Here is a 27,951-nt window from a genome sequence, read left to right on the forward strand (position 1 = left end):
ACATATACAGTACACCAACCTCTATGTTTGTATGTAACCTGTATGTTTACATGTTAACTTGTTTATATGTAAACTTGGTGCGTAACCATCAATAACCACAAAACAAATCTCAGGTGAACTAACAACTGAAGTAGATCATTACAATATAATTATAACATATGTAATATACATGATGCTAAAAATTAAATTACTTATTCGGTCTGCAGATGAACTTTGACCTTTTGATAATCAATAAAGATGAAACTATGGAGGAATAAATGAATAAGTGAATTTTGTTTGTTTTTTATTAGACAACAGAATACTGATCAATAACCGATCAATAAAATGGATTTAAGAGCAGATTGATGAATAATACAGAGAAGACAACAGAGAGAAAAAAAACTAATAAAAACATCTTCCGACATCATCGTCTGAACAGGAAGTAAACAGGAATGATGTCACCAGAAGGCATCAAAGACAAACAAACAAGGCTTCTGTGACGTCAAAATAAAAGTCTGCAGGTGTGAACCCACCTGGGTGACACGGATACAAGAGTTTATTCAGTAATAATACTTCATGATTAATATACAGTTAATATATGTGTACAGACAGATGTGTATAACTGTACAGACACAAACTATAACAAGTTTATTTTTGATTCAGTCATTTTTATGTAACTGAGTTTTTCTAAAAACAAAAACACTTTCTACTTTTTCATGAACTTTTATTTTTGTTTTATCAGCTGATTTTTCTGTTTCTGACTTAAAAAATAAGTTTTAGGACTCAATTAAAAACAGAATAGATTCATTTTGTGGAAATTATTTTAACTTTTGAGAAAAAGTTGTTTGAACATGTTGAAAAAAACACGTTTTGGACTCTGGGGCTTCCATAGTTCAGTCAGCCGTTTACATGCCTGTCTGTTAGCGTGTTAGCTTTTAGTCCAGGTGATCCTGCACTGTTTATATACAGATCACCTGAACAAACACCTGCCATTCCCCCTGGACAGGTAAAGGTGGGTCAGACGGCGTGCTGAGTGAGTTCGTGGTCGGAGGCGGAGCTTGTCTGACGCTCCACGGCTCTCTGGGCCTTACAGGCGGCCATCTTAACCCGGATGTCCCTCTTCCTCTCGAAGTAGTCGACAAGCGGCGGCTCCGTCAGCAGAGAGGCCAGCACCTGCTCAAAGGTGATCGACCAATCAACATCCAGCACGCTACCCCGCCTCTGCTCGCCACTGCCAACCAGCACGGTGTCGTCGGCGATGTCCTCACACTGCAGCGAGCCCGAGCTCACCACAGAGTACGACGAGACCGACGTGTCGTCTTTCGTCTCCTCGTCTGCAGGCTCCAGCTGAGCCTCTGCCAGAGCCTGGCACACCTGAGACTCACCTGACTCCCCCTCGCCCAGCCCCTCCTCCCTCTGAGGGTCAGGGGGCGGGACCTGCACGGTGAGGTCGTTGGCCTTTTTGCTGCCGTTGTTGAACTTCTTTCCGACCTCTCCGATCCGCAGCAGCAGGCTGGCGACTGTGGCGATGGAGTGATAGAGCTGCTGCTCCAGAGGCTCCTCGCTGAACATGTTGTACAGTGTCTTACAGAGGTCTATGAACTGCTCCTATAGAAAGAGAGACAGGTTAGAGAGAGAGACAGGTTAGAGAAAGATAGGTAACAGAGACAGCCAGGTTAGAGAGAGAGACAGGTTAGAGAAAAATAGGTAACAGAGACAGACATGTTAGAGCGAGAGAGACAGGTTAAAGAGACGTGGGTAACAGAGACAGCCAGGTTAGAGAGAGAGAGACAGGTTAGAGAGAGGTGGGTAACAGAGACAGACAGGTTAGAGAGAGAGACAGGTTAAAGAGATGTGGGTAACAGAGACAGACAGGTTAGAGAGAGAGAGACAGGTTAGAGAGAGATGGGTAACAGAGACAGACATGTTAGAGAGAGAGACAGGTTAGAGAGATGTGGGTAACAGAGACAGACAGGTTAGAGAGAGATGGGTAACAGAGACAGACATGTTAGAGAGAGAGACAGGTTAGAGAGAGGTGGGTAACAAAGACAGACATGTTAGAGAGAGAGACAGGTTACAGAGAAGTGGGTAACAAAGACGGACAGGTTAGAGAGAGAGAGACAGGTTAGAGAGAGGTGGGTAACAGAGACAGACATGTTAGAGAGAGAGACAGGTTAGAGAGAGGTGGGTAACAAAGACAGACATGTTAGAGAGAGAGACAGGTTACAGAGAGGTGGGTAACAAAGACGGACAGGTTAGAGAGAGAGACAGGTTAGAGAGAGGTGGGTAACAAAGACGGACAGGTTAGAGAGAGGTGGGTTACAAAGACAGACAGGTTAGAGAGAGAGACAGGTTACAGAGAGGTGGGTAACAAAGACGGACAGGTTAGAGAGAGGTGGGTAACAAAGACGGACAGGTTACAGAGAGGTGGGTAACAAAGACAGACAGGTTACAGAGAGGTGGGTAACAAAGACAGACAGGTTACAGAGAGGTGGGTAACAAAGACAGACAGGTTACAGAGAGGTGGGTAACAAAGACAGACAGGTAAGAGAGAGAGACAGGTTAGAGAGAGGTGGGTAACAAAGACGGACAGGTTAGAGAGAGAGACAGGTTAGAGAGAGGTGGGTAACAAAGACAGACAGGTTAGAGAGAGGTGGGTAACAAAGACAGACAGGTTAGAGAGGTGAGTAACAAAGACAGACAGGTTAGAGAGAGGTGGGTAACAAAGACAGACAGGTTAGAGAGAGGTGAGTAACAGAGACAGACAGGTTAGAGAGAGGTGGGTAACAAAGACAGACAGGTTAGAGAGAGGTGAGTAACAGAGACAGACAGGTTAGAGAGAGGTGAGTAACAGAGACAGACAGGTTAGAGAGAGGTGGGTAACAAAGACAGACAGGTTAGAGAGAGAGGTGGGTAACAGAGACAGACAGGTTAGAGAGAGAGACAGGTTACAGAAAGGTGGGTAACAAAGACAGACAGGTTACAGAGAGGTGGGTAACAAAGACAGACAGGTTAGAGAGAGGTGGGTAACAAAGACAGACAGGTTAGAGAGAGGTGAGTAACAGAGACAGACAGGTTAGAGAGAGGTGGGTAACAAAGACAGACAGGTTAGAGAGAGGTGGGTAACAAAGACAGACAGGTTAGAGAGAGGTGGGTAACAGAGACAGACAGGTTAGAGAGAGGTGGGTAACAGAGACAGACAGGTTAGAGAGAGGTGGGTAACAGAGACAGACAGGTTAGAGAGAGGTGGGTAACAGAGACAGACAGGTTAGAGAGAGGTGGGTAACAGAGACAGACAGGTTAGAGAGAGGTGGGTAACAAAGACAGACAGGTTAGAGAGAGGTGGGTAACAGAGACAGACAGGTTAGAGAGAGGTGGGTAACAGAGACAGACAGGTTAGAGAGAGGTGGGTAACAGAGACAGACAGGTTAGAGAGAGGTGGGTAACAGAGACAGACAGGTTAGAGAGAGGTGGGTAACAGAGACAGACAGGTTAGAGAGAGGTGGGTAACAAAGACAGACAGGTTAGAGAGAGGTGGGTAACAGAGACAGACAGGTTAGAGAGGGACAGGTATTTGCTGGAGCAGCTCACCTGGTTCATCCTGGGCAGGTCTTTGATGGTTTCAGTCTTTGGTTCCTTCTCTTTGGCCCACATCCTCAGGTAGTACCTGTAGTCCTTCACCCTGTCCTCTGACACTAAACACAGGGCAGGGGTCAGAGGTCAGAGGTCAGAGACGTTAATAATGATAGGTAATGATTGACCTTTCAGAACTAAATTCAATAATTTCTTCATGTAACCCATCTACCCGTCTCCTACAGGAAGTCTTTTTAGCTTCTATATTAGATATATATGTGTATACATATATATATCTAAGATATATATATATATATGAGATGATCAGTGTCATAATTACAGGCTATGGACGGCAGTCTTCTAGAAGCTGTAATTGACCCCCTCTTAAAAAGCCTCCTCTCAGGGGCGCTGGTTTAGCTCAGTTGGTAGAGTGGGCGCCCCACATACAGAAGCTACAGTCCTCGTCACACTGATCGCAGGTTCGACTCCTGGGGTCCGTTTCAGAAAGGAGGTTCAACAAACCCTGAGTCTAACCCCGGACTGTGGTTTGATTTACTCCGAGTTAAAATTCGCTGGCTTTCTGGTTCCAGAACAGCTGATCAGAGTTAGTTCAATCAACTCTGAGTAGGTTCAGCCGGAGTTAAGTGCGTGCGCGCTGACTGTAAAAAGTCAGCATTAATGGAGCCCCGACACCACGAGTCACCATGGCAACGGTACACAAAAAGAGGTCCTCCTACGTCACACCGGTGGAGCTCGAAATCCTCACACGGACGTTCAGCGAATACGAGCATGTTTTTAGAAACATAAAGTAACACGGCTGCAGCTGCAAAAGAGAGAGAAGCGGCTCGAGTGAACGCGTCAGTTTGAACTGGTCTATTTATTTAATACTTCATCACGACCGGAAGCTAAAATGTATATTAATTTAGGAGCAATGCAGCGGGAGGAAAAAACATACATGGAAGCAGCTAAAAATAAAACAGCAGAACATCATTGAAAGGTGCGGCTCAGGCAGAACAGGCTCATGGCTGAACCTCACTTCAGATTTTAAATATGAAACAGATTAAATATCATTCAGTGGCTGTTTTAATGAGCATCAGCTTTATCCCTAACATGATGCTGACTTCACATACATTATAATTCATGTTGATTAAACTGAATTGTGTGAAAGAAAATCCAATAACTTACGGCGTCTTATCTGAGCGCTCTCGGCAGTGGTGGTGGAAAATCTACAAATGATGACTTTGACACAGATTTGTCTTTTGATTTTTTTATCATAATTATAAAAGACTTTTGCAAAGCGGTCAGAGCAGCACAGAGACGCAACGTTTCTTCTTTTAATTTGTAACCGCTCAAACACGCGTGAGACGGGCTGAATGAACGAGGAAGTAATGAGGGTTTTATATTCTAGAGGGAGGAGACGGAGCGAAACTCTGAGTGTCCTGAAGAAAACCTGCTCGCGACCAGGTGAGGTTCACAGACTCAGTTACCATAGTAACCAACTCAGAGTTAAAGTTACCTCTCTTTCTGAAACGGCAAACCAGAGGTTTCCCTCATTTCAGGGTTAACAAACTCTGGGTTTTCACTAAACCCACTTTCTGAAACGGACCCCTGGTCTGCCGATCATTTGGTGAATGCCATCCCAACTCTTTCTTCCCAACATTTCCTGTCTATCTTCAGCTGCCCTATCAATTAAAGGCAAAAGGCCAAAAAATAATCTTTAAAAAAAAGCCTACTCTTCATTCTGGCACCTTAGCTAACTATAGACCTACTGTATATCCAACCTTCAAGCAACCAAACCTGGAACATTCACACAGTGGGTGGGCGGAGCTCAGGCGTGTGTCTGATGTTTTCTACTGTTGTGTTTGTCTTGTGGAAATATCCTGATACATGTTGGAGTGATATTAATCCAGAAACAGTCACATGACTGAGACTCCACCTCCTCCTACATGCTCTGCAAGACTCTGCACCCTAACCAAACTCCGCCTGTGACATGTGAGAGGACAATCCGAGTCATGACCTGAATGTCTGGAGTTCACGTGTCAGAGGGCATTTAGTGTTACAGGTGCGTCACCTAATCACAGTCTACAGTGGGCAAGGCATTTACCTTTCTTCTCCTCGCTGTCTCCACCTCCATCCTTCACTTCCTCACCTGCAGAAAGACAGGAAATCACCTTCATCATCCTCTTCGTCACATTAGAGACATTAAACTCTGCCAGTGTTTGTTTTAAACTTTAGGATAAAACAGGTTCACAGGTCTGATCACCTGACTGCACACCTAATGACATCATTAAACAGGAAGTGATTCTTTTTTCAGGTGGTCTCTAACAGGAAATATCATCCTTCAGAGGAAATGATCCGCTGTGACAACACTGCTGTGGGCGGATCCAAAGGACCAACATGCCCAACAGCACAGGAGTCAGATTACAGAATAAGACACACACCTGAGGTCATTTCCTGCTGCCCCAAAGTGTCCGGATCAGATAAGAAGGAAGATTCTGGAAAGACACATCACAGAGAACAGGAAGAAGAAGAAGAAGAAGAGGAACAGGAAGAAGAGGAAGAAGTAGAAGAAGAAGAGGAAGAGGAAGTAGAGCAAAAAGAAGAGGAAGAAGAAAAGGAAGAAGAGGAAGAAGAAGATGAGGAAGAAGAGGGAGAGAAGGGTCAGACAGTTGTGAGTAACAAACGGACAAATAAACAAACAAATAAACAGGCAAATAAACAAACAACAGAAAAATAAACAGACAAACAACAAACAAATAAACAGGCAAATAAACAAACAACAGAAAAATAAACAAACAATAAAAAAGACAAATAAACAAACAACAAACAGACAGATAAACAAACAAACAACACACAAATAGTTAATCCATAAATTAAAGTGACAGAGAAAACATTAGAATATGTTAATTAAAGATCAAACAGATTTAAATCACATATGTTTGATAAACCTGCTGATTTAATCTGAACTCTGCTGTGAGACAGTAATTTGGTTTTAACCTGCATCAGCTTGGTCACAAATAAACTCTCTGTTTCTGTGGTAAAACTGCAGGTCACCTGACACCACAGCAGGTTAATGTTACTCTGATAAATCTCAGGTGTTCAGGTGTATTCAGGGATTAAGGTGAAGAAAACATCTCTCAGTCTGTTCATAAACACACCTCCTCCGCCCTCATAGAGCTGTATAAACTGGTGAAGACCTGAACACTGTAAACAAACTCACCTGTTGGCAGGTGAGCAGAACCAGGGGTCCGTTTCAGAAAGTGGGTTTAGTGAAAACCCAGAGTTTGTTAACCCTGAAATGAGGGAAACCTCTGGTTTGCCGATTCAGAAAGAGAGGTAACTTTAACTCTGAGTTGGTTACTATGGTAACTGAGTCTGTGAACCTCACCTGGTCGCTAGCAGGTTTTCTTCAGGACACTCAGAGCTTCGCTCCGTCTCCTCCCTCTAGAATATAAAACCCTCATTACTTCCTCGTTCATTCAGCCCGTCTCACGCGTGTTTGAGCGGTTACAAATTAAAAGAAGAAACGTTGCGTCTCTGTGCTGCTCTGACCGCTTTGCAAAAGTCTTTTATAATTATGATAAAAAAATCAAAAGACAAATCTGTGTCAAAGTCATCATTTGTAGATTTTCCACCACCACTGCCGAGAGCGCTCAGATAAGACGCCGTAAGTTATTGGATTTATTTTTTAAACTAACACATTCAGTTTAATCAGCATGAATTATAATGTATGTGAAGTCAGCATCATGTTAGGGATAAAGCTGATGCTCATTAAAACAGCCACTGAATGATATTTAATCTGTTTCATATTTAAAATCTGACTGAAGTGAGGTTCAGCCATGAGCCTGTTCTGCCTGAGCCGCACCTTTCAATGATGTTCTGCTGTTTTATGTTTAACTGCTTCCATGTATGTTTTTTCCTCCCGCTGGATTTCTCCTAAATTAATATAAATTTTAGCTTCCGGTCGTGATGAAGTATTAAATAAACAGACCAGTTCAAACTGACGCGTTCACTCGAGCCGCTTCTCTCTCTTTTGCAGCTGCAGCCGTGTTACTTTATGTTTCTAAAAACATGCTCGTATTCGCTGAACGTCCGCGTGAGGATTTCGAGCTCCACTGGTGTGACGTAGGAGGACCTCTTTTTGTGTACCGTTGCCATGGTGACTCGTGGTGTCGGGGCTCCATTAATGCTGACTTTTTACAGTCAGCGTGCACGCACTTAACTCCGGCTGAACCTACTCAGAGTTGATTGAACTAACTCTGATCAGCTGTTCTGGAACCGAAAAACTCAGAGTTTCGTATCTCAGAGTAGATCGACTCAGAGTTCAGGGTTAGACTCAGAGTTTGTTGAACCTGCTTTGTGAAACGGACCCCAGGTGTCATTTACAAACCCAGGAAGAATACTGTAACAAGTCAGTAGATAACAGAATTTTTACCTTGGTCATCGTCAGTGAAGAAGTTTGTGGCTTCCAGAGCTGACTCTGCCTCTTCCGGACACAGAGCTGCAAACAACAAACAAACAACAAAGAAACAGACAAACACAAATAAATGAACAGACAAATAAACAAATGGACAAATAAACAAACAACAGACAAATAAACCAACAAACATACATACAACAAACAAACAACAAACATACAAATAAACAACAAATAAACAAAAACAAATAAATAAACAGACAAATAAACAAATGAATGAACAGACAAATAAACAGACAAACAACAAACAAATAAACAGGCAAATAAACAAACAACAGAAAAATAAACAAACAGACAAACAAACAACAAACAGACAGATAAACAAACAAACAACACACAAATAGTTAATCCGTAAATTAAAAAAATTACTGAAGTGTCTTAACTCTGAATTCAAAGAATCAGGTTAACTGTAGTTTTCAGGTTAACTGTAGTTATCAGGTTAACTGTAGTTATCAGGTTAACCATCAGGTTAACTGTAGTTTTCAGGTTAACTTTAGTTATCAGGTTAACTATCAGGTTAACTTTAGTTTTCAGGTTAAATGTAGTTATCAGGTTAACTATCAGGTTAACTTTAGTTATCAGGTTAACTATCAGGTTAACTTTAGTTATCAGGTTAACTATCAGGTTAACTTTAGTTATCAGGTTAACTGTAGTTTTCAGGTTTAATGTGGTTATCAGGTTAACTGTAGTTATCAGGTTAACTGTAGTTTTCAGGTTAACTATCAGGTTAACTATCAGGTTAACTATCAGGTTAACTGTAGTTATCAGGTTAACTGTAGTTATCAGGTTAACTTTAGTTTTCAGGTTACCTATCAGGTTAACTTTAGTTTTCAGGTTACCTATCAGGTTAACTGTAGTTTTCAGGTTAACTTTAGTTATCAGGTTAACTATCAGGTTAACTTTAGTTATCAGGTTACCTATCAGGTTAACTGTAGTTATCAGGTTAACTTTAGTTATCAGGTTAACTATCAGGTTAACTTTAGTTTTCAGGTTACCTATCAGGTTAACTTTAGTTTTCAGGTTACCTATCAGGTTAACTTTAGTTTTCAGGTTACCTATCAGGTTAACTGTAGTTTTCAGGTTAACTTTAGTTATCAGGTTAACTATCAGGTTAACTTTAGTTATCAGGTTACCTATCAGGTTAACTGTAGTTATCAGGTTAACTTTAGTTTTCAGGTTACCTATCAGTAGGGATGGGTACCGTATTCGGTACTTTGATAGGTACCGTATTCGGTACTTTTATAGGTACCGACCGAATTCCATTGGTACTACCGAGTACCGATTCACGTAAAATCAAATGGTACCATGTTTCGGTACCTAAACGCATCCTCGTGACTGTGAGGGAGTGGAAGAGTAGGCGATTTTCCATGCAGGACTTGAACACAGCATTGCACGCACAAGAGCGTAATGACGTCAGTGGCCGCAGGTTCAGTCAACAAAGCAAGCATGGCTGATAGAAAGCGCTCGAAAGTATGGCTCCACTTTTCAAAATGCGATGCAGATTACGCTCGCTGCAATATTTGTTGCGCGAAGTGCAGGCCAGTGGCGGGAATACTTCCAATCTGAGGAAGCACCTGGTTAAAGCACAAGATTTTTATCAAGGCTAAAGAGTGCACAATTTTCGACAGCCTCAGATCTACGGCTACAACTCCTGCATTCGGCACCGTTTGCACGCCTGCATCCGTTAGCGACTCGTCATCTACAGCCAGCAACATGGGAGAAGAAATGGCCTTAACATTTGGTGATGGCAACAGCGACAATGACGATGCAAGTGAGGCATCATCATCTTCGTCTGCTCCAGGTAAAGAAGCCTAGTGTTTAAGATGACGTTAGCTTGGCATTTTAACTTGCATTAGTTATCATTATCAGCTCGGTTCCTCGTACTTTGTAACGTAAATGTAAATGCTTGTTTTCATTTACAGGTCCGTCGGACCCATTGTCAACCCGCCCTAAAGTTAAAGTGAGAGCTGCAACGGTGACTCCCTTTACAAAAGCCAAGGAGACAGCCTTTTCCCGTCAGAGGGCAGATGAGTGTCACAGGGCTGTGACTGCTTCGGAGCTGGGTTTTAATTTGTGCATTATTAAGAAAAAACACTGCGTAGTTGTAGTTAAGGCTTCATGTTGAAGAAATTTGTGAAACAACTGCGATGTTACAATACAAACAGTTGGATGTTGTTTTGATATATTTGTCTAAGTTTATATAATGAGAAATAAATATGTTAAATACAAAAAATTTGAGATTTTATTATTAAACAAATTAACATTCATTACCACATAAACACACACAAAAGTACCGAAAATTGGTACCGTTGAGTACCGATATCGATTCCCAGGTACCGGGTATCGGTACCGTATCGGTTCAAATGTGAAAGGTACCCATCCCTGCCTATCAGGTTAACTGTAGTTTTCAGGTTAACTGTAGTTATCAGGTTAACTATCAGGTTAATTGTAGTTATCAGGTTAACTGTAGTTTTCAGGTTAACTTTAGTTATCAGGTTACCTATCAGGTTAACTGTAGTTTTCAGGTTAACTGTAGTTATCAGGTTAACTGTAGTTTTCAGGTTAACTGTAGTTATCAGGTTAACTGTAGTTTTCAGGTTAACTGTAGTTTTCAGGTTAACTATAGTTTTCAGGTTAACTATCAGGTTAACTGTAGTTATCAGGTTAACTATAGTTATCAGGTTAACTATCAGGTTAACTGTAGTTATCAGGTTAACTATCAGGTTAACTGTAGTTATCAGGTTAACTGTAGTTTTCAGGTTAACTGTAGTTATCAGGTTAACTATCAGGTTAACTGTAGTTATCAGGTTAACTGTAGTTTTCAGGTTAACTGTAGTTATCAGGTTAACTATCAGGTTAACTGTAGTTATCAGGTTAACTGTAGTTTTCAGGTTAACTATCAGGTTAACTGTAGTTATCAGGTTAACTGTAGTTTTCAGGTTAACTGTAGTTATCAGGTTAACTATCAGGTTAACTGTAGTTATCAGGTTAACTGTAGTTTTCAGGTTAACTGTAGTTTTCAGGTTAACTGTAGTTATCAGGTTAACTATCAGGTTAACTGTAGTTATCAGGTTAACTATCAGGTTAACTGTAGTTTTCAGGTTAACTGTAGTTTTCAGGTTAACTTTAGTTATCAGGTTAACTATCAGGTTAACTGTAGTTTTGAACCTGAGAGGTGGTTATCACCTCTGTCAGTCAGCCCAGAGCTACCTGATTGGTCAGTGGGCAGGGCATTGACTCAGGTCGATCTTTAATAAAAACACAATCTGTTACCTGGTGGGAGGTGGAGCTTATACAGCAGCTTCAGCTTCTCCGTCATGTCTCCATGATACATCCCACCTGCAGTCGAACAAACACACTGATGGTGACCAGCACAGAGTAGTACAGACCAGTACGGACCAGTACAGGTCTGTGCTTTCTCCAACTGACCTTCCTGAGCTAAATTCTCTGATCTCTTCGTCTAAACCATCAACCTGTCTTTTAGACACGATTCCAACCAAGCTGCTTAAGAAAGTCTTTCCCTTTATTAGCTCTTCTTTACTAGATATGTACCACAGTCTTTTAAACTAGCTGTAATTAAGCCACTTCTTAAAAAGCCTACCCTAGATTCAGGCACCTTAGCTAACTATAGACCTATATCTAACCTTCCTTTTATCTCAAAGATCCTTGAGAAAGCAGTCGCTAATCAATTATCTGACTTTCTTCATAACAACAGTTTATTTGAGGACTTTCAGTCAGGATTTAGAGTCCACCACAGCACTGAGACAGCACTGAGAGTTTCAAATGATCTACTTATTGCTTCAGACAGAGGACTAGTACAGATCAACACAGACAAGTACAGACCAGCACGGACCAGTACAATCAGTCATAGAACCTGTGAGGTTCTGGACTCACTGAGTCCGGTGATGAACTCTTTGAAGTTGACCAGTCCATCCTGGTTTTGGTCCAGCAGTCTGAAGAGGCGGGCCGACAGCGTGGTGGTGTGGCCTCCGCAGATCCAGGGGGCGAGCGCGGCGAACAGCTGACTGAACTGGGCGGGGTCTATGCGGTACTGCTCCAGGTATGGCAGACTGGGATCATGGCGGTCTGCCGCTGAGCTGCTGGAGCCCCAGTAACAGCTGGTCATGTGTTTGGACTGAAACAGGAAGAGGAAGTCTGAGATCATACTGTGGGAACAAACAGTATACACTCCATCTTATTGGCTGCTCCACAGCCCCTCCCCCTTTTTAACAATGTTTGTTCTGACCTTAAAGAGACAGTACAGCTCCTCCAGCTCCTCAATACTGAAGGCTGACTCTGTCATCATCGCTCTCACCTGCACACACACACACACACCCGTAAACACTGTGTCTACATGAGCATGTTAGCATTAGCACACTGCAAGCTAACATCACCCACCACGCTCCTCTTGGCCGTGTCCTCCAGCGACTGGATGACCTTTAACCTCTGCTTAAACCTCATCTGTTCGATAACATCAGAGCGCAGGCTGCCGAACTTCTGAGCAGAGAAGAAGAAACAAATCCAGAAATTAGACTGACCCTTGCAGGGCCAGAAATTAGACTCTGACTCCGCAGCGGCGGGAATTAGACTGATATGTATCTGACCTCGTAGGAAGACTTGATGAGTTCGAAGACGTCGATCTCAGGTGGAGGATCATCTCCGCTCGTCAGCAGAGCATGCAGATGAGGAATGGGTGGAGCCACCGTCTGTTTGTTCACTACATTATCCAGGTACCTACAGAGCACCCCCCGGCCCCCCCCACACAAAATATTTGTTTTCATGAACTGAACATTTGACACATTTTACACTCACTAGAGCAAATGTATAATATTCCACACATCGAAGAGTATCAGCTGTATCAGAACTATGTCAGCAGAGTTTAAAAACAAGCACTATGACTAATAATATCCTGGACTATAATCTGGACCACAGTCTGGATTCTAACCTGAACCTCAGTCTGGACAATAATCTGGACCTAAATCTGGATGATAATCTGGTCTATTACCTGGGTCACAGTCAGAACTATAATCTGGACTACAGTCCGGACTATTATCTGGACCTCAGTCTGGACTATAACCTGGTCCTCAATCTGGACTATAATCTGGACCTCAGTCTGGACTATAACCTGGTCCTCAATCTGGACTATAATCTGGACCTCAGTCTGGACTATAATCTGGACCTAAATCTGGATGATAATCTGGTCTATTACCTGGGTCACAGTCAGAACTATAATCTGGACTACAGTCCGGACTATTATCTGGACCAAAGTCTGGACCATAACCTGGTCCTCAATCTGGACTATAATCTGGACCACAGTCTGGACTATAATGTGGACTTTAATCTGGACTATAACTTGGACCACAGTGCAGACTATAATCTGGACTATGACATGGTCCACAGTCTGGACTATAACCTGGACAACAGTCCGGACTAAAACATGGACCTAAATCTGGACTATAATCTGGTCTATTACCTGGGCCACAGTCCAAACTATAATCTGGACTACAGTCTGGACAATAACCTGGACCACAATCTGGTCTATAGTCTGGACTATAACCTGGACCACAGTCCGAACTAAAACCTGGACCACAGTCTGGACTTTAACCTGTACTACAGTCTGGACTATAATCTGGACTTTAACCTGTACTACAGTCTGGACTATAATCTGGACTTTAACCTGTACTACAGTGCGGACTATAACCTGGACTCTCACCTGCCCAGGATGGTCATGGCCTCCCCCTCGTCGCTACAGGACAGTAGAGCGTCCATGTTGTCGTGGAGAACAGCCAGCGCCACCTGCAGACAGATTTACAAATAGGAAGTAGTTTAGTGAGAGGTGGCAGAGGTCAGAAGTGAACACACCTGTCAGACAGGTGAGGCTCCACTAACAAACGACAGTAGGTAAACAGTAAACAGTAAACAATTGGTTAACAGTCAGTAAACAACAAATAAACTGTGTCCTGGCTCTGACCTGGAAGATGACCTTGATGCCCTCGTAGAAGAAGCAGTCAACCAGCAGGACAGCGCTGTCAAAGGGCATCACAGACAGGAAGAGGGTGAGGAACCAGGAGAGGCTGATGGTGGAGATGACTCCCAGCTCTTGCATGTGTTCATACAGCAGAGGGAGGAAGGCCCTGGTCAGCTCCTCAAACACCCCCTGATCCACCAGAGCACCTGAGGGGACACAGACAACATCACACAGTGCCCCCTGTGGCTCGACTAACAGCTGCTGGTAACACTTATACCTGTAAACTTGTACACCTGATATGCTTATGTTTTTAAGATTTAACTCTCCTTAGACGAGAAACATTCCAGGTAATCAATCAATCAATCCAATTTTATCTTAAGACACTTTATAGACAGAGCAGGTCTAGATCGTACTCTTTGTTATGTTATGATGAAAGGCTGATAATGATGTCATTGACTATGATGATGACACTGACCTACGACCCTGGTGTTGTAGTAGTCGGGCAGCATGCGTTCACAGAGAGCCACTAGCAGCCAGAAGGCTTCTTCCTCCGGACAGTAGAGCAGCAGCACGGAGGTGACGATGTTCATTGCCTGAAGAAGAGGAAGAAAACCAAGAAGTTTGTATTTATGATTTCATCCTTTTCGTCCAGTTTTAGTAAAATATTATTTGTAAGTCACTGAGAATCATTTCAGTACAGAACACACAAGAACATAAGACTAACACATAATAAATAAAGAACATTAAATAATACAATCAGCTGACCGTACAGGATGCGCACAATGTATCATTTTAATGTCTTATTGTAAATATAATTTTAAGTAAATCTATTTGTTCCATATTGTATTTATAATGTTATATTTTTCCTGACAGTATCTGATCCCACAATTCAGTCGTTGATGTCTGTTTTAGATTTTATTTTATATTAAATATCTTATATAAAATATTTCACATTACATTTCAGATCTACCTGACAGTATCCGATGCCCGGGTTGCGGTGGGCGTAGGCGGTCAGGACGCGGCGCAGTGCAGCTATGCCGGTCTCATTCTGGAAGGCGCAGTGCTCGGGCATCGAGCGGTGCAGGTCACGTTCGATCTCCTCGGTAGCCAGTGAGCACAGACCCATAGCCTGTTCCACCAGGTCGCCATAGTAACCAGGGTGGGCTGCCATCTCGTTCTGTGCTCCTGATGAACACATGAATGTTTAAACCAATGAATGAGTGAATAAGTGAGTGAATGAATGAGTGAATACCAGAGAACAGCAGCCACAGCTCTCCTCTGTGATGACTGAATGAATGACTGAGTGAATACCAGAGAACAGCAGCCACAGCTCTCCTCTGTGATGACTGAATGAATGAATGAGTAGGTGAATAAATAAATGAATGAACGAATGAATGAGTGAGTGAGTGAATAAGTGAGTGAGTGAATAAGTGAGTTAGTGAATACCAGAGAACAGCAGTCACAGCTCTCCTCTGTGATGACTGAATGAATGAATGAGTAGGTGAATAAATAAATGAATGAACGAATGAATGAGTGAGTGAGTGAATAAGTGAGTGAGTGAATAAGTGAGTTAGTGAATACCAGAGAACAGCAGCCACAGCTCTCCTCTGTGATGACTGAATGAATGAATGAGTAGGTGAATAAATAAATGAATGAACGAATGAATGAGTGAGTGAGTGAATAAGTGAGTGAGTGAATAAGTGAGTTAGTGAATACCAGAGAACAGCAGCCACAGCTCTCCTCTGTGATGACTGAATGAATGAATGAGTAGGTGAATAAATAAATGAATGAACGAATGAATGAGTGAGTGAGTGAATAAGTGAGTGAGTGAATACCAGAGAACAGCAGCCACAGCTCTCCTCTCAGGCGCTCTGGGATGCCGTTGAGGACGAGCTCTCGGGTTCTGGAGGTTCTGTACATGCAGACTCCTCGACCAAACTCTGAGAAGTGGATGTTCCACGCCTCCTCCTTCATCTTCTCCTTCATCTGCAGGAGGAGGGAGGAGGTGAGAGGAGTCACTTCCACGGTCTCACACAGAATCTTCAGATTTAGCTTCATTTTATACATCAACATCAGTTTGGATCAAATAACTTCAAATCACCAGAAACTAGAAGAACTGATGAATGTGTCAGTATCTAACAGTACTCTAGTACTCCTCAGTATCTAACAGTACTCTAGTACTCCTCAGTATCTAACAGTACTCCTCAGCATCTAACAGTACTCCTCAGCATCTAACAGGACTCCTCTGTATCTAACAGTACTCCTCAGCATCTAACAGTACTCCTCAGTATCTAACAGTACTCTAGTACTCCTCTGTATCTAACAGTACTCCTCAGTATCTAACAGTACTCCTCAGTATCTAACAGTACTCCTCAGTATCTAACAGTACTCTAGTACTCCTCTGTATCTAACAGTACTCCTCAGTATCTAACAGTACTCTAGTACTCCTCTGTATCTAACAGTACTCCTCAGTATCTAACAGTACTCTAGTACTCCTCTGTATCTAACAGTACTCCTCTGTATCTAACAGTACTCTAGTACTCCTCTGTATCTAACAGTACTCCTCAGCATCTAACATGACTCCTCTGTATCTAACAGTACTCCTCAGCATCTAACAGTACTCCTCAGCATCTAACAGTACTCTAGTACTCCTCTGTATCTAACAGTACTCCTCAGTATCTAACAGTACTCTAGTACTCCTCTGTATCTAACAGGACTCCTCTGTATCTAACAGGACTCCTCTGTGTCTAACAGTACTCCTCAGTATCTAACAGTACTCCTCTATATCTAACAGTACTCCTCGGCATCTAACAGTACTCCTCAGCATCTAACAGGACTCCTCTGTATCTAACAGTACTCCTCAGTATCTAACAGTAATCTAGTACTGCTCTGTATCTAACAGTACTCCTCAGTATCTAACAGTACTCCTCAGTATCTAACAGTACTCTAGTACTCCTCTGTATCTAACAGTACTCCTCAGTATCTAACAGTACTCTAGTACTCATCAGCATCTAACAGTACTCCTCAGCATCTAACATTACTCCTCAGCATCTAACAGGACTCCTCAGTATCTAACAGTACTCCTCAGTATCTAACAGTACTCTAGTACTCCTCTGTATCTAACAGTACTCCTCAGCATCTAACAGGACTCCTCAGCATCTAACAGGACTCCTCTGTATCTAACAGTACTCCTCAGTATCTAACAGTACTCTAGTACTCCTCTGTATCTAACAGTACTCCTCAGTATCTAACGGTACTCTAGTACTCATCAGCATCTAACAGTACTCCTCAGCATCTAACAGTACTCCTCTGTATCTAACAGTACTCCTCAGTATCTAACAGTATTCCTCTGTATCTAACAGTACTCCTCAGCATCTAACAGTACTCCTCAGACTCTAACAGGACTCCTCTGTATCTAACAGTACTCCTCTGTATCTAACAGTACTCTAGTACTCCTCTGTATCTAACAGTACTCCTCTGTATCTAACAGTACTCTAGTACTCTTCTGTATCTAACAGTACTCTTCTGTATCTAACAGTACTCCTCAGCATCTAACAGGACTCCTCTGTATCTAACAGTACTCCTCAGCATCTAACAGTACTCCTCAGCATCTGACAGTACTCCTCAGCATCTGACAGTACTCTAGTACTCCTCTGTATCTAACAGTACTCCTCAGTATCTAACAGTACTCTAGTACTCCTCTGTATCTAACAGTACTCCTCTGTATCTAACAGTACTCCTCAGCATCTAACATGACTCCTCTGTATCTAACAGTACTCCTCAGCATCTAACAGTACTCTAGTACTCCTTCTTATCTAACAGTACTCCTCAGTATCTAACAGTACTCCTCTGTATCTAACAGTACTCCTCAGTATCTAACAGTACTCTAGTACTCCTCTGTATCTAACAGTACTCCTCAGTATCTAACAGTACTCTAGTACTCATCAGCATCTAACAGTACTCCTTAGCATCTAACAGTACTCCTCAGTATCTAACAGTAATCTAGTACTGCTCTGTATCTAACAGTACTCCTCAGTATCTAACAGTACTCCTCCGCATCTAACAGTACTCCTCAGAATCTAACAGGACTCCTCTGTATCTAACAGGACTCCTCTATATCTAACAGTACTCCTCTGTATCTAACAGTACTCCTCAGCATCTAACAGTACTCCTCAGAATCTAACAGGACTCCTCTGTATCTAACAGTACTCCTCTGTATCTAACAGTACTCTAGTACTCCTCTGTATCTAACAGGACTCCTCTGTATCTAACAGTACTCTAGTACTCCTCTGTATCTAACAGTACTCCTCAGTATCTAACAGTACTCTAGTACTCATCTGTATCTAACAGTACTCCTCAGTATCTAACAGTACTCCTCTGTATCTAACAGTACTCCTCAGCATCTAACAGGACTCCTCTGTATCTAACAGGACTCCTCAGTATCTAACAGTACTCTAGTACTCCTCTGTATCTAACAGTACTCCTCAGTATCTAACGGTACTCTAGTACTCATCAGCATCTAACAGTACTCCTCAGCATCTAACAGTACTCCTCAGCATCTAACAGTACTCCTCAGCATCTAACAGTACTCCTCAGTATCTAACAGTAATCTAGTACTGCTCTGTATCTAACAGTACTCCTCAGCATCTAACAGTACTCCTCAGAATCTAACAGGACTCCTCTGTATCTAACAGTACTCCTCTGTATCTAACAGTACTCTAGTACTCATCAGCATCTAACAGTACTCCTCAGCATCTAACAGTACTCCTCAGTATCTAACAGTAATCTAGTACTGCTCTGTATCTAACAGTACTCCTCAGTATCTAACAGTACTCCTCCGCATCTAACAGTACTCCTCAGAATCTAACAGGACTCCTCTGTATCTAACAGGACTCCTCTATATCTAACAGTACTCCTCTGTATCTAACAGTACTCCTCAGCATCTAACAGTACTCCTCAGAATCTAACAGGACTCCTCTGTATCTAACAGTACTCCTCTGTATCTAACAGTACTCTAGTACTCCTCTGTATCTAACAGTACTCCTCTGTATCTAACAGTACTCTAGTACTCCTCTGTATCTAACAGTACTCCTCTGTATCTAACAGTACTCCTCTGTATCTAACAGTACTCCTCAGTATCTAACAGTACTCTAGTACTCCTCTGTATCTAACAGTACTCCTCAGTATCTAACAGTACTCTAGTACTCATCTGTATCTAACAGTACTCCTCAGTATCTAACAGTACTCCTCTGTATCTAACAGTACTCCTCAGTATCTAACAGTACTCTAGTACTCCTCTGTATCTAACAGTACTCCTCAGTATCTAACGGTACTCTAGTACTCATCAGCATCTAACAGTACTCCTCAGCATCTAACAGTACTCCTCAGCATCTAACAGTACTCCTCAGCATCTAACAGTACTCCTCAGTATCTAACAGTAATCTAGTACTGCTCTGTATCTAACAGTACTCCTCAGCATCTAACAGTACTCCTCAGAATCTAACAGGACTCCTCTGTATCTAACAGTACTCCTCTGTATCTAACAGTACTCTAGTACTCATCAGCATCTAACAGTACTCCTCAGCATCTAACAGTACTCCTCAGTATCTAACAGTAATCTAGTACTGCTCTGTATCTAACAGTACTCCTCAGTATCTAACAGTACTCCTCCGCATCTAACAGTACTCCTCAGAATCTAACAGGACTCCTCTGTATCTAACAGGACTCCTCTATATCTAACAGTACTCCTCTGTATCTAACAGTACTCCTCAGCATCTAACAGTACTCCTCAGAATCTAACAGGACTCCTCTGTATCTAACAGTACTCCTCTGTATCTAACAGTACTCTAGTACTCCTCTGTATCTAACAGTACTCCTCTGTATCTAACAGTACTCTAGTACTCCTCTGTATCTAACAGTACTCCTCTGTATCTAACAGTACTCTAGTACTCCTCTGTATCTAACAGTACTCCTCAGTATCTAACAGTACTCTAGTACTCATCTGTATCTAACAGTACTCCTCAGTATCTAACAGTACTCCTCAGCATCTAACAGGACTCCTCTGTATCTAACAGTACTCTAGTACTCATCTGTATCTAACAGTACTCCTCTGTATCTAACAGTACTCCTCAGCATCTAACAGGACTCCTCAGCATCTAACAGGACTCCTCTGTATCTAACAGGACTCCTCTGTATCTAACAGTACTCTAGTACTCCTCTGTATCTAACAGTACTCCTCAGCATCTAACAGTACTCCTCAGCATCTAACAGTACTCCTCTGTATTTAACAGGACTCCTCTGTATCTAACAGTACTCTAGTACTCCTCAGTATCTAACAGGACTCCTCTGTATCTAACAGTACTCTAGTACTCCTCTGTATCTAACAGTACTCCTCAGTATCTAACAGTACTCTAGTACTCCTCTGTATCTAACAGTACTCCTCAGCATCTAACAGTACTCCTCAGCATCTAACAGTACTCCTCTGTATCTAACAGTACTCCTCAGCATCTAACAGTACTCCTCTGTATCTAACAGTACTCCTCAGTATCTAACAGTACTCTAGTACTCCTCTGTATCTAACAGTACTCCTCTGTATCTAACAGTACTCCTCTGTATCTAACAGTACTCCTCAGTATCTAACAGTACTCTAGTACTCACCTGTATCTAACAGTACTCCTCAGTATCTAACAGTACTCCTCTGTATCTAACAGTACTCCTCAGCATCTAACAGGACTCCTCTGTATCTAACAGTACTCCTCAGTATCTAACAGTACTCTAGTACTCCTCAGTATCTAACAGTACTCCTCAGCATCTAACAGTACTCCTCAGCATCTAACAGTACTCCTCTGTACCTAACAGTACTCCTCTGTACCTAACAGTACTCCTCTGTATCTAACAGTACTCTAGTACTCCTCAGTATCTAACAGTACTCCTCTGTATCTAACAGTACTCCTCAGTATCTAACAGTACTCTAGTACTCCTCTGTATCTAACAGTACTCCTCAGTATCTAACAGTACTCCTCTGTATCTAACAGTACTCCTCTGTATCTAACAGTACTCTAGTACTCCTCAGTATCTAACAGTACTCCTCTGTATCTAACAGTACTCCTCAGTATCTAACAGTACTCTAGTACTCCTCTGTATCTAACAGTACTCCTCAGTATCTAACAGTACTCTAGTACTCACCTGTATCTAACAGTACTCCTCAGTATCTAACAGTACTCCTCAGCATCTAACAGGACTCCTCTGTATCTAACAGTACTCCTCTGTATCTAACAGTACTCCTCAGCATCTAACAGTACTCCTCAGCATCTAACAGGACTCCTCTGTATCTAACAGTACTCTAGTACTCCTCTGTATCTAACAGTACTCCTCTGTATCTAACAGTACTCCTCTGTATCTAACAGTACTCCTCAGCATCTAACAGTACTCCTCTGTATCTAACAGTACTCCTCAGTATCTAACAGTACTCTAGTACTCCTCTGTATCTAACAGTACTCCTCAGTATCTTACAGTACTCTAGTACTCCTCTGTATCTAACAGTACTCCTCAGTATCTAACAGTACTCTAGTACTCCTCTGTATCTAACAGTACTCCTCAGTATCTAACAGTACTCCACAGCATCTAACAGGACTCCACTGTATCTAACAGTACTCCTCAGCATCTAACAGTATTCTAGTACTCCTCTGTATCTAACAGTACTCCTCTGTATCTAACAGTAATCTAGTACTCCTCAGTATCTAACAGTACTCCTCAGTATCTAACAGTACTCCTCTGTATCTAACAGTACTCCTCAGCATCTAACAGTACTCCTCAGCATCTAACAGTACTCCTCAGCATCTAACAGTACTCTAGTACTCCTCTGTATCTAACAGTACTCCTCTGTATCTAACAGTAATCTAGTACTCCTCAGTATCTAACAGTACTCCTCAGTATCTAACAGTACTCCTCTGTATCTAACAGTACTCCTCAGCATCTAACAGTACTCCTCAGCATCTAACAGTACTCCTCAGCATCTAACAGTACTCTAGTACTCCTCTGTATCTAACAGTACTCCTCAGCATCTAACAGTACTCTAGTACTCCTCTGTATCTAACAGTACTCCTCAGTATCTAACAGGACTCCTCTGTATCTAACGGTACTCCTCAGCATCTAACAGGACTCCTCTGTATCTAACAGTACTCCTCTGTATCTAACAGTACTCCTCAGCATCTAACAGGACTCCTCTGTATCTAACAGTACTCCTCTGTATCTAACAGTACTCCTCAGCATCTAACAGGACTCCTCTGTATCTAACAGTACTCCTCTGTATCTAACAGTACTCCTCAGCATCTAACAGGACTCCTCTGTATCGAACAGTACTCCTCTGTATCTAACAGTACTCCAGTACTCCTCAGTATCTAACAGGACTCCTCTGTATCTAACAGTACTCCTCTGTATCTAACAGTACTCCTCAGTATGTAACAGTACTCCTCAGTATCTAACAGTACTCCTCTGTACCTAACAGTACTACAGCAGCAGACTCCATCAGTGTCTCAGTGTCTCAGGGGGTTTGGACTCACAGCTTTGGGTCCCAGGTCCTCTGGAGCATCTTGGTGGTAAAGCTGAAGCAGACCCTGGCTGGCTGTGGGCAGGCCGGGGTGGAAATGCTGCCCCCTGTGGGCGGACTCAGACGCTGCAGAGGCCTGAGGACATAAAACACAGATTTGAACAATAAACAGAACTTCCTTTTTGTGGGGATTCTACTTCCTCTATGCTTAAGTCTGAAACCAGCTGACACCCTGAAACAGACATGTGATCTGCTGCTCAGCTGACTGCTGTTACACCTCTCAAGACACATGGGGGCTGTATACATCAGTTCTACTACATCAGTAACTTCTGAACGGACTCTACAGAATATAAATTCTGTTTTCCTTGAATGATTTCTGAACATGTTCATTAGTGACACACCGGGTGACCAATCAGAGACAGCGGACTTGTGTCGCCCCACGAGCTGTCGGGCGTTCGCTGCAGGAAGTCAGAGATGCGTTGAACCAGGAACTCTCTGTCTTTGAGGTTGGCGAACAGGAAGTTCATCTTGTTCTTGGTGCTGATGGAAACGGGACATGGCAGGACGCTGCTGCTGTCCGCTTTCTCCACGATGGACACCTGAGAAGCAGAGGAGTATGGGTAAAAATCACTGTTCAGAGAGCATGATTACAAAAACAAAGGTCACCATGTCCTGGTTTGTTTTGTCCTGTCTCTTAAAGCAGAGTTTAAACGCTGAACACGGAGAGTTTAAACGCTGAAAGAAGCACTGCTGTCCCAGTCCCCCCTGAACGCCTCACTGTGGACTCTGCTGTGTTTGTTGGATTCAGAATTGTTGAGTGTTTGAACAGTGACCCGAGCAGCTCGTTACCTCTCTGAGTGGGATGATAAGCTGACAAAGGTCTTCCTCTCGGCTGTTAAAGCAGATGTAGTTGTTGGAGATGAACAGCTGTCCCACTACATGCATCTTAGCGAACGGCGTCCACAGTGTGCAGTCGGTGTGTCCGTCCAGACGCTCATCCTGCGTCAGCCGGAACATCATCCGGTACCGCTCATTCTTCGCCCGCGCGTCCAAATCCCTGAAACAGGAAACAGCTTTTTATCATTCTACTGATCACACACAGAATCAGGAAATCCTTTTCTAGTTTAACATTTATCAGCCTGATTTCAGGAGCACAGTTATTGAATGAGTGAGACCTCTTGAGCGCAGAAACATTCTTGAGGGTCTTGGTGGGTTTGGGCAGAGAGAGGTCAGCAGCGAACGCTTCGTTGTCGAGGAGCTGACGCATGGCAATGTTGGCGAGCTGCTCCATTAGCTTGAAGGTGTCGTTGATGTTCAGGAACATGGAGAAGAAATGTTCAGTGTGACGCGTACTAACGCGAACGCTCTCTGGAAACACCAGGGTGGCGTTTTTCTCCAGCTGGGTCACCTCGGTCCACTGCACCACCAGGGTCACTGAGGGGGGACGTCACAGTGGAAATAACATATGAATATATGTGTATATATAAAAACTACAGACCAACCTTTAACAGAATAACCTTTAATAACTACAGAACATTTATTGAGTACAGAATAACCTTAAGTAACTACAAAAGAACCTTTAATAACTACAGGAGAACCTTTAACAACTACAAAACAACCTTTAATAACTACAAAACAACCTTTAATAACTACAGAACCTTTAACAACTACAGAACAACCTGAAATAACAACAGAACAACCTTTAATAACTACAGGAGAACCTTTAATAACTACAGAACAACCTTAAATAACTACAGAACAACCTTTAATAACTACAGGAGAACCTTTAATAACTACAGAACAACCTTACATAACTACAGGAGAACCTTTAATAACTACAGGAGAACCTTAAATAACTACAGAACAACCTTTAATAACTACATAACAACCTTTAATAACTACAGAACAACCTTAAATAACTACAGAACCTTTAACAACTACAGAACAACCTGAAATAACAACAGAACAACCTTTAATAACTACAGGAGAACCTTTAATAACTACAGAACAACCTTAAATAACTACAGAACAACCTTTAATAACTACAGGAGAACCTTACATAACTACAGAACAACCTTACATAACTACAGGAGAACCTTTAATAACTACAGGAGAACCTTTAATAACTACAGAACAACCTTTAATAACTACAGAACAACCTTTAATAACTACATAACAACCTTAAATAACTACAGAACAACCTTTAATAACTACAGGAGAACCTTTAATAACTACATAACAACCCTTAATAACTACAGGAGAACCTTTAATAACTACAGGAGAACCCTTAATAACTACAGAACAACCTTTAATAACTACAGGAGAACCTTTAATAACTACAGGAGAACCCTTAATAACTACATAACAACCCTTAATAACTACAGGAGAACCTTTAATAACTACAGAACAACCTTTAATAACTACAGGAGAACCCTTAATAACTACAGAACAACCTTTAATAACTACAGAAGAACCCTTAATAACTAAAGATGCACCTTTAATAGCTACCGAACAACCATTAGTAACCACAGAAGAACCCTTACTAACGACAGAAACTGTAATAACTACAGAACAACCTTTAATAATGACAGAACCTTTAATAACTACAGAACCTTGAATAACAACCTTTAATAACTACAGATGCACTTTTAATAACTACAGAACAACCCTTAATAACTACAGATGCACCTTTAATAACTACAGAACAACCCTTAATAACTACAGATGCACCTTTTAATAACTACAGAGGAACCCTTAATAACTACAGATGCACCTTTAATAACTACAGAACAACCCTTAATAACTACAGATGCACCTTTAATAACTACAGAAGTACCCTTAATAACGTGTGTCATGTGACAATGACATCATTGAACAGTGATTGGCTGGTCGTACCCTCCTTGCCCAGCAGGAAGGAGTAGAAGCACAGGTGGTTGACAGACAGGTAAAGCCAGCCCTGCCGCGGCACTCTGCCTTTCCAGTAGCTGCAGGAGTAATAATTCACCAGCTTCTCTTCGTCAGGCATCCCAAACAGCCTTCTCATCTTCAGCTCCGCCTCTCGAAACTTCCCACAATCCTCCTCCTGCTCCTCCCCCTGATTCAGACGGTTCTCCTCTGCGATGATGCCCTGCAGGAAGGAACATCAGTCACTGACGGGCTCATGCATAAGATCAGAAACAATCGTCAAACAGGAAGTGACATACAGAGATCTTTCCTTTGACGAAGGTGGTGACGTCTTCATCGTTGTCAAAGATGGAGATGGTCTGCAGAAGGTTGGTCTCCAGCCAGTCCCAGTGCTCTGTGATCTCCTTCCTGGACGAAGCTGCAATACAGAGCTGAGGGTCAACAAATCTCAAACTAACTTTCAACCAAACCCAGCGCTCCCAGTCCAGCAGACTCACCACAGGCGATGTTCCAGTAGACCTGAGAGTCAGCGGTCTGCAGCAGTATCCTGTAGGGAGCGACTCTGGCACTCGAGTCAAGTACCACATCCAGAGTCCCGACCAGGAGGCCTGCGCGCAGAGAGACAGGTGGACAGGTAGGCGTGTTGGGCCTCTCTTTAATAACATTAAAAAAAGAGTACGGACTAGACCTGCTCTGTCTGTAAAGTGTCTGAGATAACTTTGGTTATGATTTGGCGCTTTACAAATAAAATTTGATCGATTTATTGATTATATGTGTTTCCATGTGGTCTGTGTGTCCAATCAACAGAGTGCCGAAAAAGCTGCTAGCTCCTGCTGTTAGCAACACACACACACACACACACACACACACACACACACACACACACACATATATATACTGTATACAATTTGATCATCTGAACTGTACTGGTCTGTAGTGGACTTGTACAGCTGTCAGCTGTGACGGTACAGAATTTTACTAACCGCTGTGAAACACTAACGTCCTCCTGAAGTTCAGTGGTTAACCGCTGCCCCAGCCCACTGCCAGATGTTTGTATTTTTCACTACAACGTGTCCCATAATCGGTAAAGCATCATCGACATGAGTGAACACAGCATGAGTGGTGGAAACCTGAGTTTATTAACCACGACTAAGTTTGTCTCCTTATTTGTTGAAATGAAATTGTGATGGGCTAGTTGTTGTCGTAGTGGCTAAATGAGCATGTCGCGTGACTGCACACGGGCTCGTCTGCGGCGATTCGATGTGCAGGGGGTGAAACAGCGGTGCTCTGACAGGTTCTTTAGCTGATGACTGTGATTTTTTTTATCGGTCTGTATGAAAAGATGAGGTTCTGCCTCCCTTTAGATTTTAATGTGTCAGAGACGCAGGACAAGTACCTAACAACATCACTGGTCTATATTTAAAAATAAAAAGCGGTGATGACGGTCACTGGGTCCACTTCACGGTTGGCGTAAAATAACTGCAGTACTGCGGTCATGCATTTACAGACAGCCCTAAGTGGACTGTAGTGACCTTAACTGGTCTGTAGTGGACTGTAGTGACCTTAACTGGTCTGTAGTGGACTGTAGTGACCTTAACTGGTCTGAGGTGGACTGTAGTGAACTTAACTGGTCTGTAGTGGACTGTAGTGAACTTAACTGGTCTGTAGTGGACTGTAGTGATCTTAACTGGTCTGAGGTGGACTGTAGTGATCTTAACTGGTCTGAGGTGGACTGTAGTGATCTTAACTGGTCTGAGGTGGACTGTAGTGACCTTAACTGGTCTGAGGTGGACTGTAGTGATCTTAACTGGTCTGAGGTGGACTGTAGTGACCTTAACTGGTCTGAGGTGGACTGTAGTGAACTTAACTGGTCTGAAGTGGACTGTAGTGATCTTAAATATACAAGTATCTAGAGCTGCAGCTGGACTGTAGTGGACTGTAATGGACTTAACTGGTCTGTAAAGATCTTAACTGGTCTGTAGTGGACTGTAGTGATCTGTATTGATCTGTATTGGTTTGTAGTGGTCTTAAGTGGTCTTAAGTGGTCTGCAGCAGACTGTCATCTTTTGAACGGGTCTGTTCTCACCGGATAGTCCCCCGCCGCGGCCGTGTCCTCTCCTCCTCTGCAGGATGAAGAACGGGTTGGCCCGCTCAGACACCCAAAGCGCCCCGGCCAGCAGCACCTCCTCGGGCTGGATCCACATCTCTGGCCGCCTCCTGCGCAGCCTCCGCCGGGGAAACTCCGGGAGAGAGGTCGGTGAGTCAGCCGGCGGCTCCGGTAATCAGACAAATAGCCAGTCGATGTTGTTGTTTTCCCTCAGTCTGCTGACTGCACATCACTTCCGGGTCTGACGGCATAGGACACGCCCTCTGCGCAAGCTGCGTCATGACGTCACCGTTTAGCCCCGTTCAACTTTTAAAACAGTTCGTATCTAAAATCGGGTTTTCCTTTTAATAATTATGTGATTTAATCTTATTCTCAAATAATCAATAATTGCTGTT

General features: G+C 42.7%; 1 protein-coding gene across 3 annotated transcripts; it reads right to left on the reverse strand.

The window, feature by feature from the left end:
* Nucleotides 1-280: 280 nt before the first annotated feature.
* On the reverse strand, nt 281-27,789 carry LOC138598336 (TBC1 domain family member 9B). 3 transcript variants are annotated; one of them, XM_069670109.1, is made up of 23 exons: nt 27,536-27,789; nt 25,947-26,057; nt 25,749-25,867; nt 25,441-25,672; nt 23,721-23,979; nt 23,395-23,602; nt 22,947-23,144; nt 22,559-22,681; nt 15,833-15,971; nt 14,968-15,182; nt 14,473-14,590; nt 14,001-14,203; nt 13,743-13,825; nt 12,634-12,763; nt 12,428-12,526; nt 12,276-12,344; nt 11,924-12,164; nt 11,303-11,368; nt 7,988-8,053; nt 5,994-6,047; nt 5,657-5,701; nt 3,571-3,674; nt 281-1,587 (listed from the first exon to the last, which is right to left on the reverse strand). In XM_069670109.1, the coding sequence occupies exons 1-23, from the start codon at nt 27,651-27,653 to the stop codon at nt 997-999; spliced, it is 3,591 nt and encodes a 1,196-aa protein (XP_069526210.1). In that variant the 5' UTR covers nt 27,654-27,789; the 3' UTR covers nt 281-996. The 3 variants fall into 3 exon arrangements, with proteins under 3 accessions (XP_069526210.1, XP_069526209.1, XP_069526212.1); XM_069670108.1 differs by having other exon boundaries at nt 15,833-15,983; XM_069670111.1 differs by lacking the exon at nt 5,994-6,047 and having other exon boundaries at nt 15,833-15,983.
* Nucleotides 27,790-27,951: the final 162 nt, after the last annotated feature.

The sequence above is a fragment of the Semicossyphus pulcher genome, unplaced genomic scaffold, assembly GCF_022749685.1.
Source record: "Semicossyphus pulcher isolate SPU_LCO1_2020_fin unplaced genomic scaffold, fSemPul1.0.p SCAF_2, whole genome shotgun sequence".
NCBI lineage: Eukaryota > Metazoa > Chordata > Actinopteri > Labriformes > Labridae > Semicossyphus > Semicossyphus pulcher.

Coding starts and splice junctions, on each gene's coding strand:
- LOC138598336 (XM_069670108.1), bottom strand. CDS start 27,653: ATGTGGATCCAGCCCGAGGAGGTGCTGCTGGCCGGGGCGCTTTGGGTG. Junction 22,682..22,946: donor TGTCTCTGATTGGTCACCCG/GTGTGTCACTAA, acceptor TTATGTCCTCAG/GCCTCTGCAGCGTCTGAGTC. Junction 5,702..5,993: donor GCAGCAGGAAATGACCTCAG/GTGTGTGTCTTA, acceptor GTCTTTCTGCAG/GTGAGGAAGTGAAGGATGGA.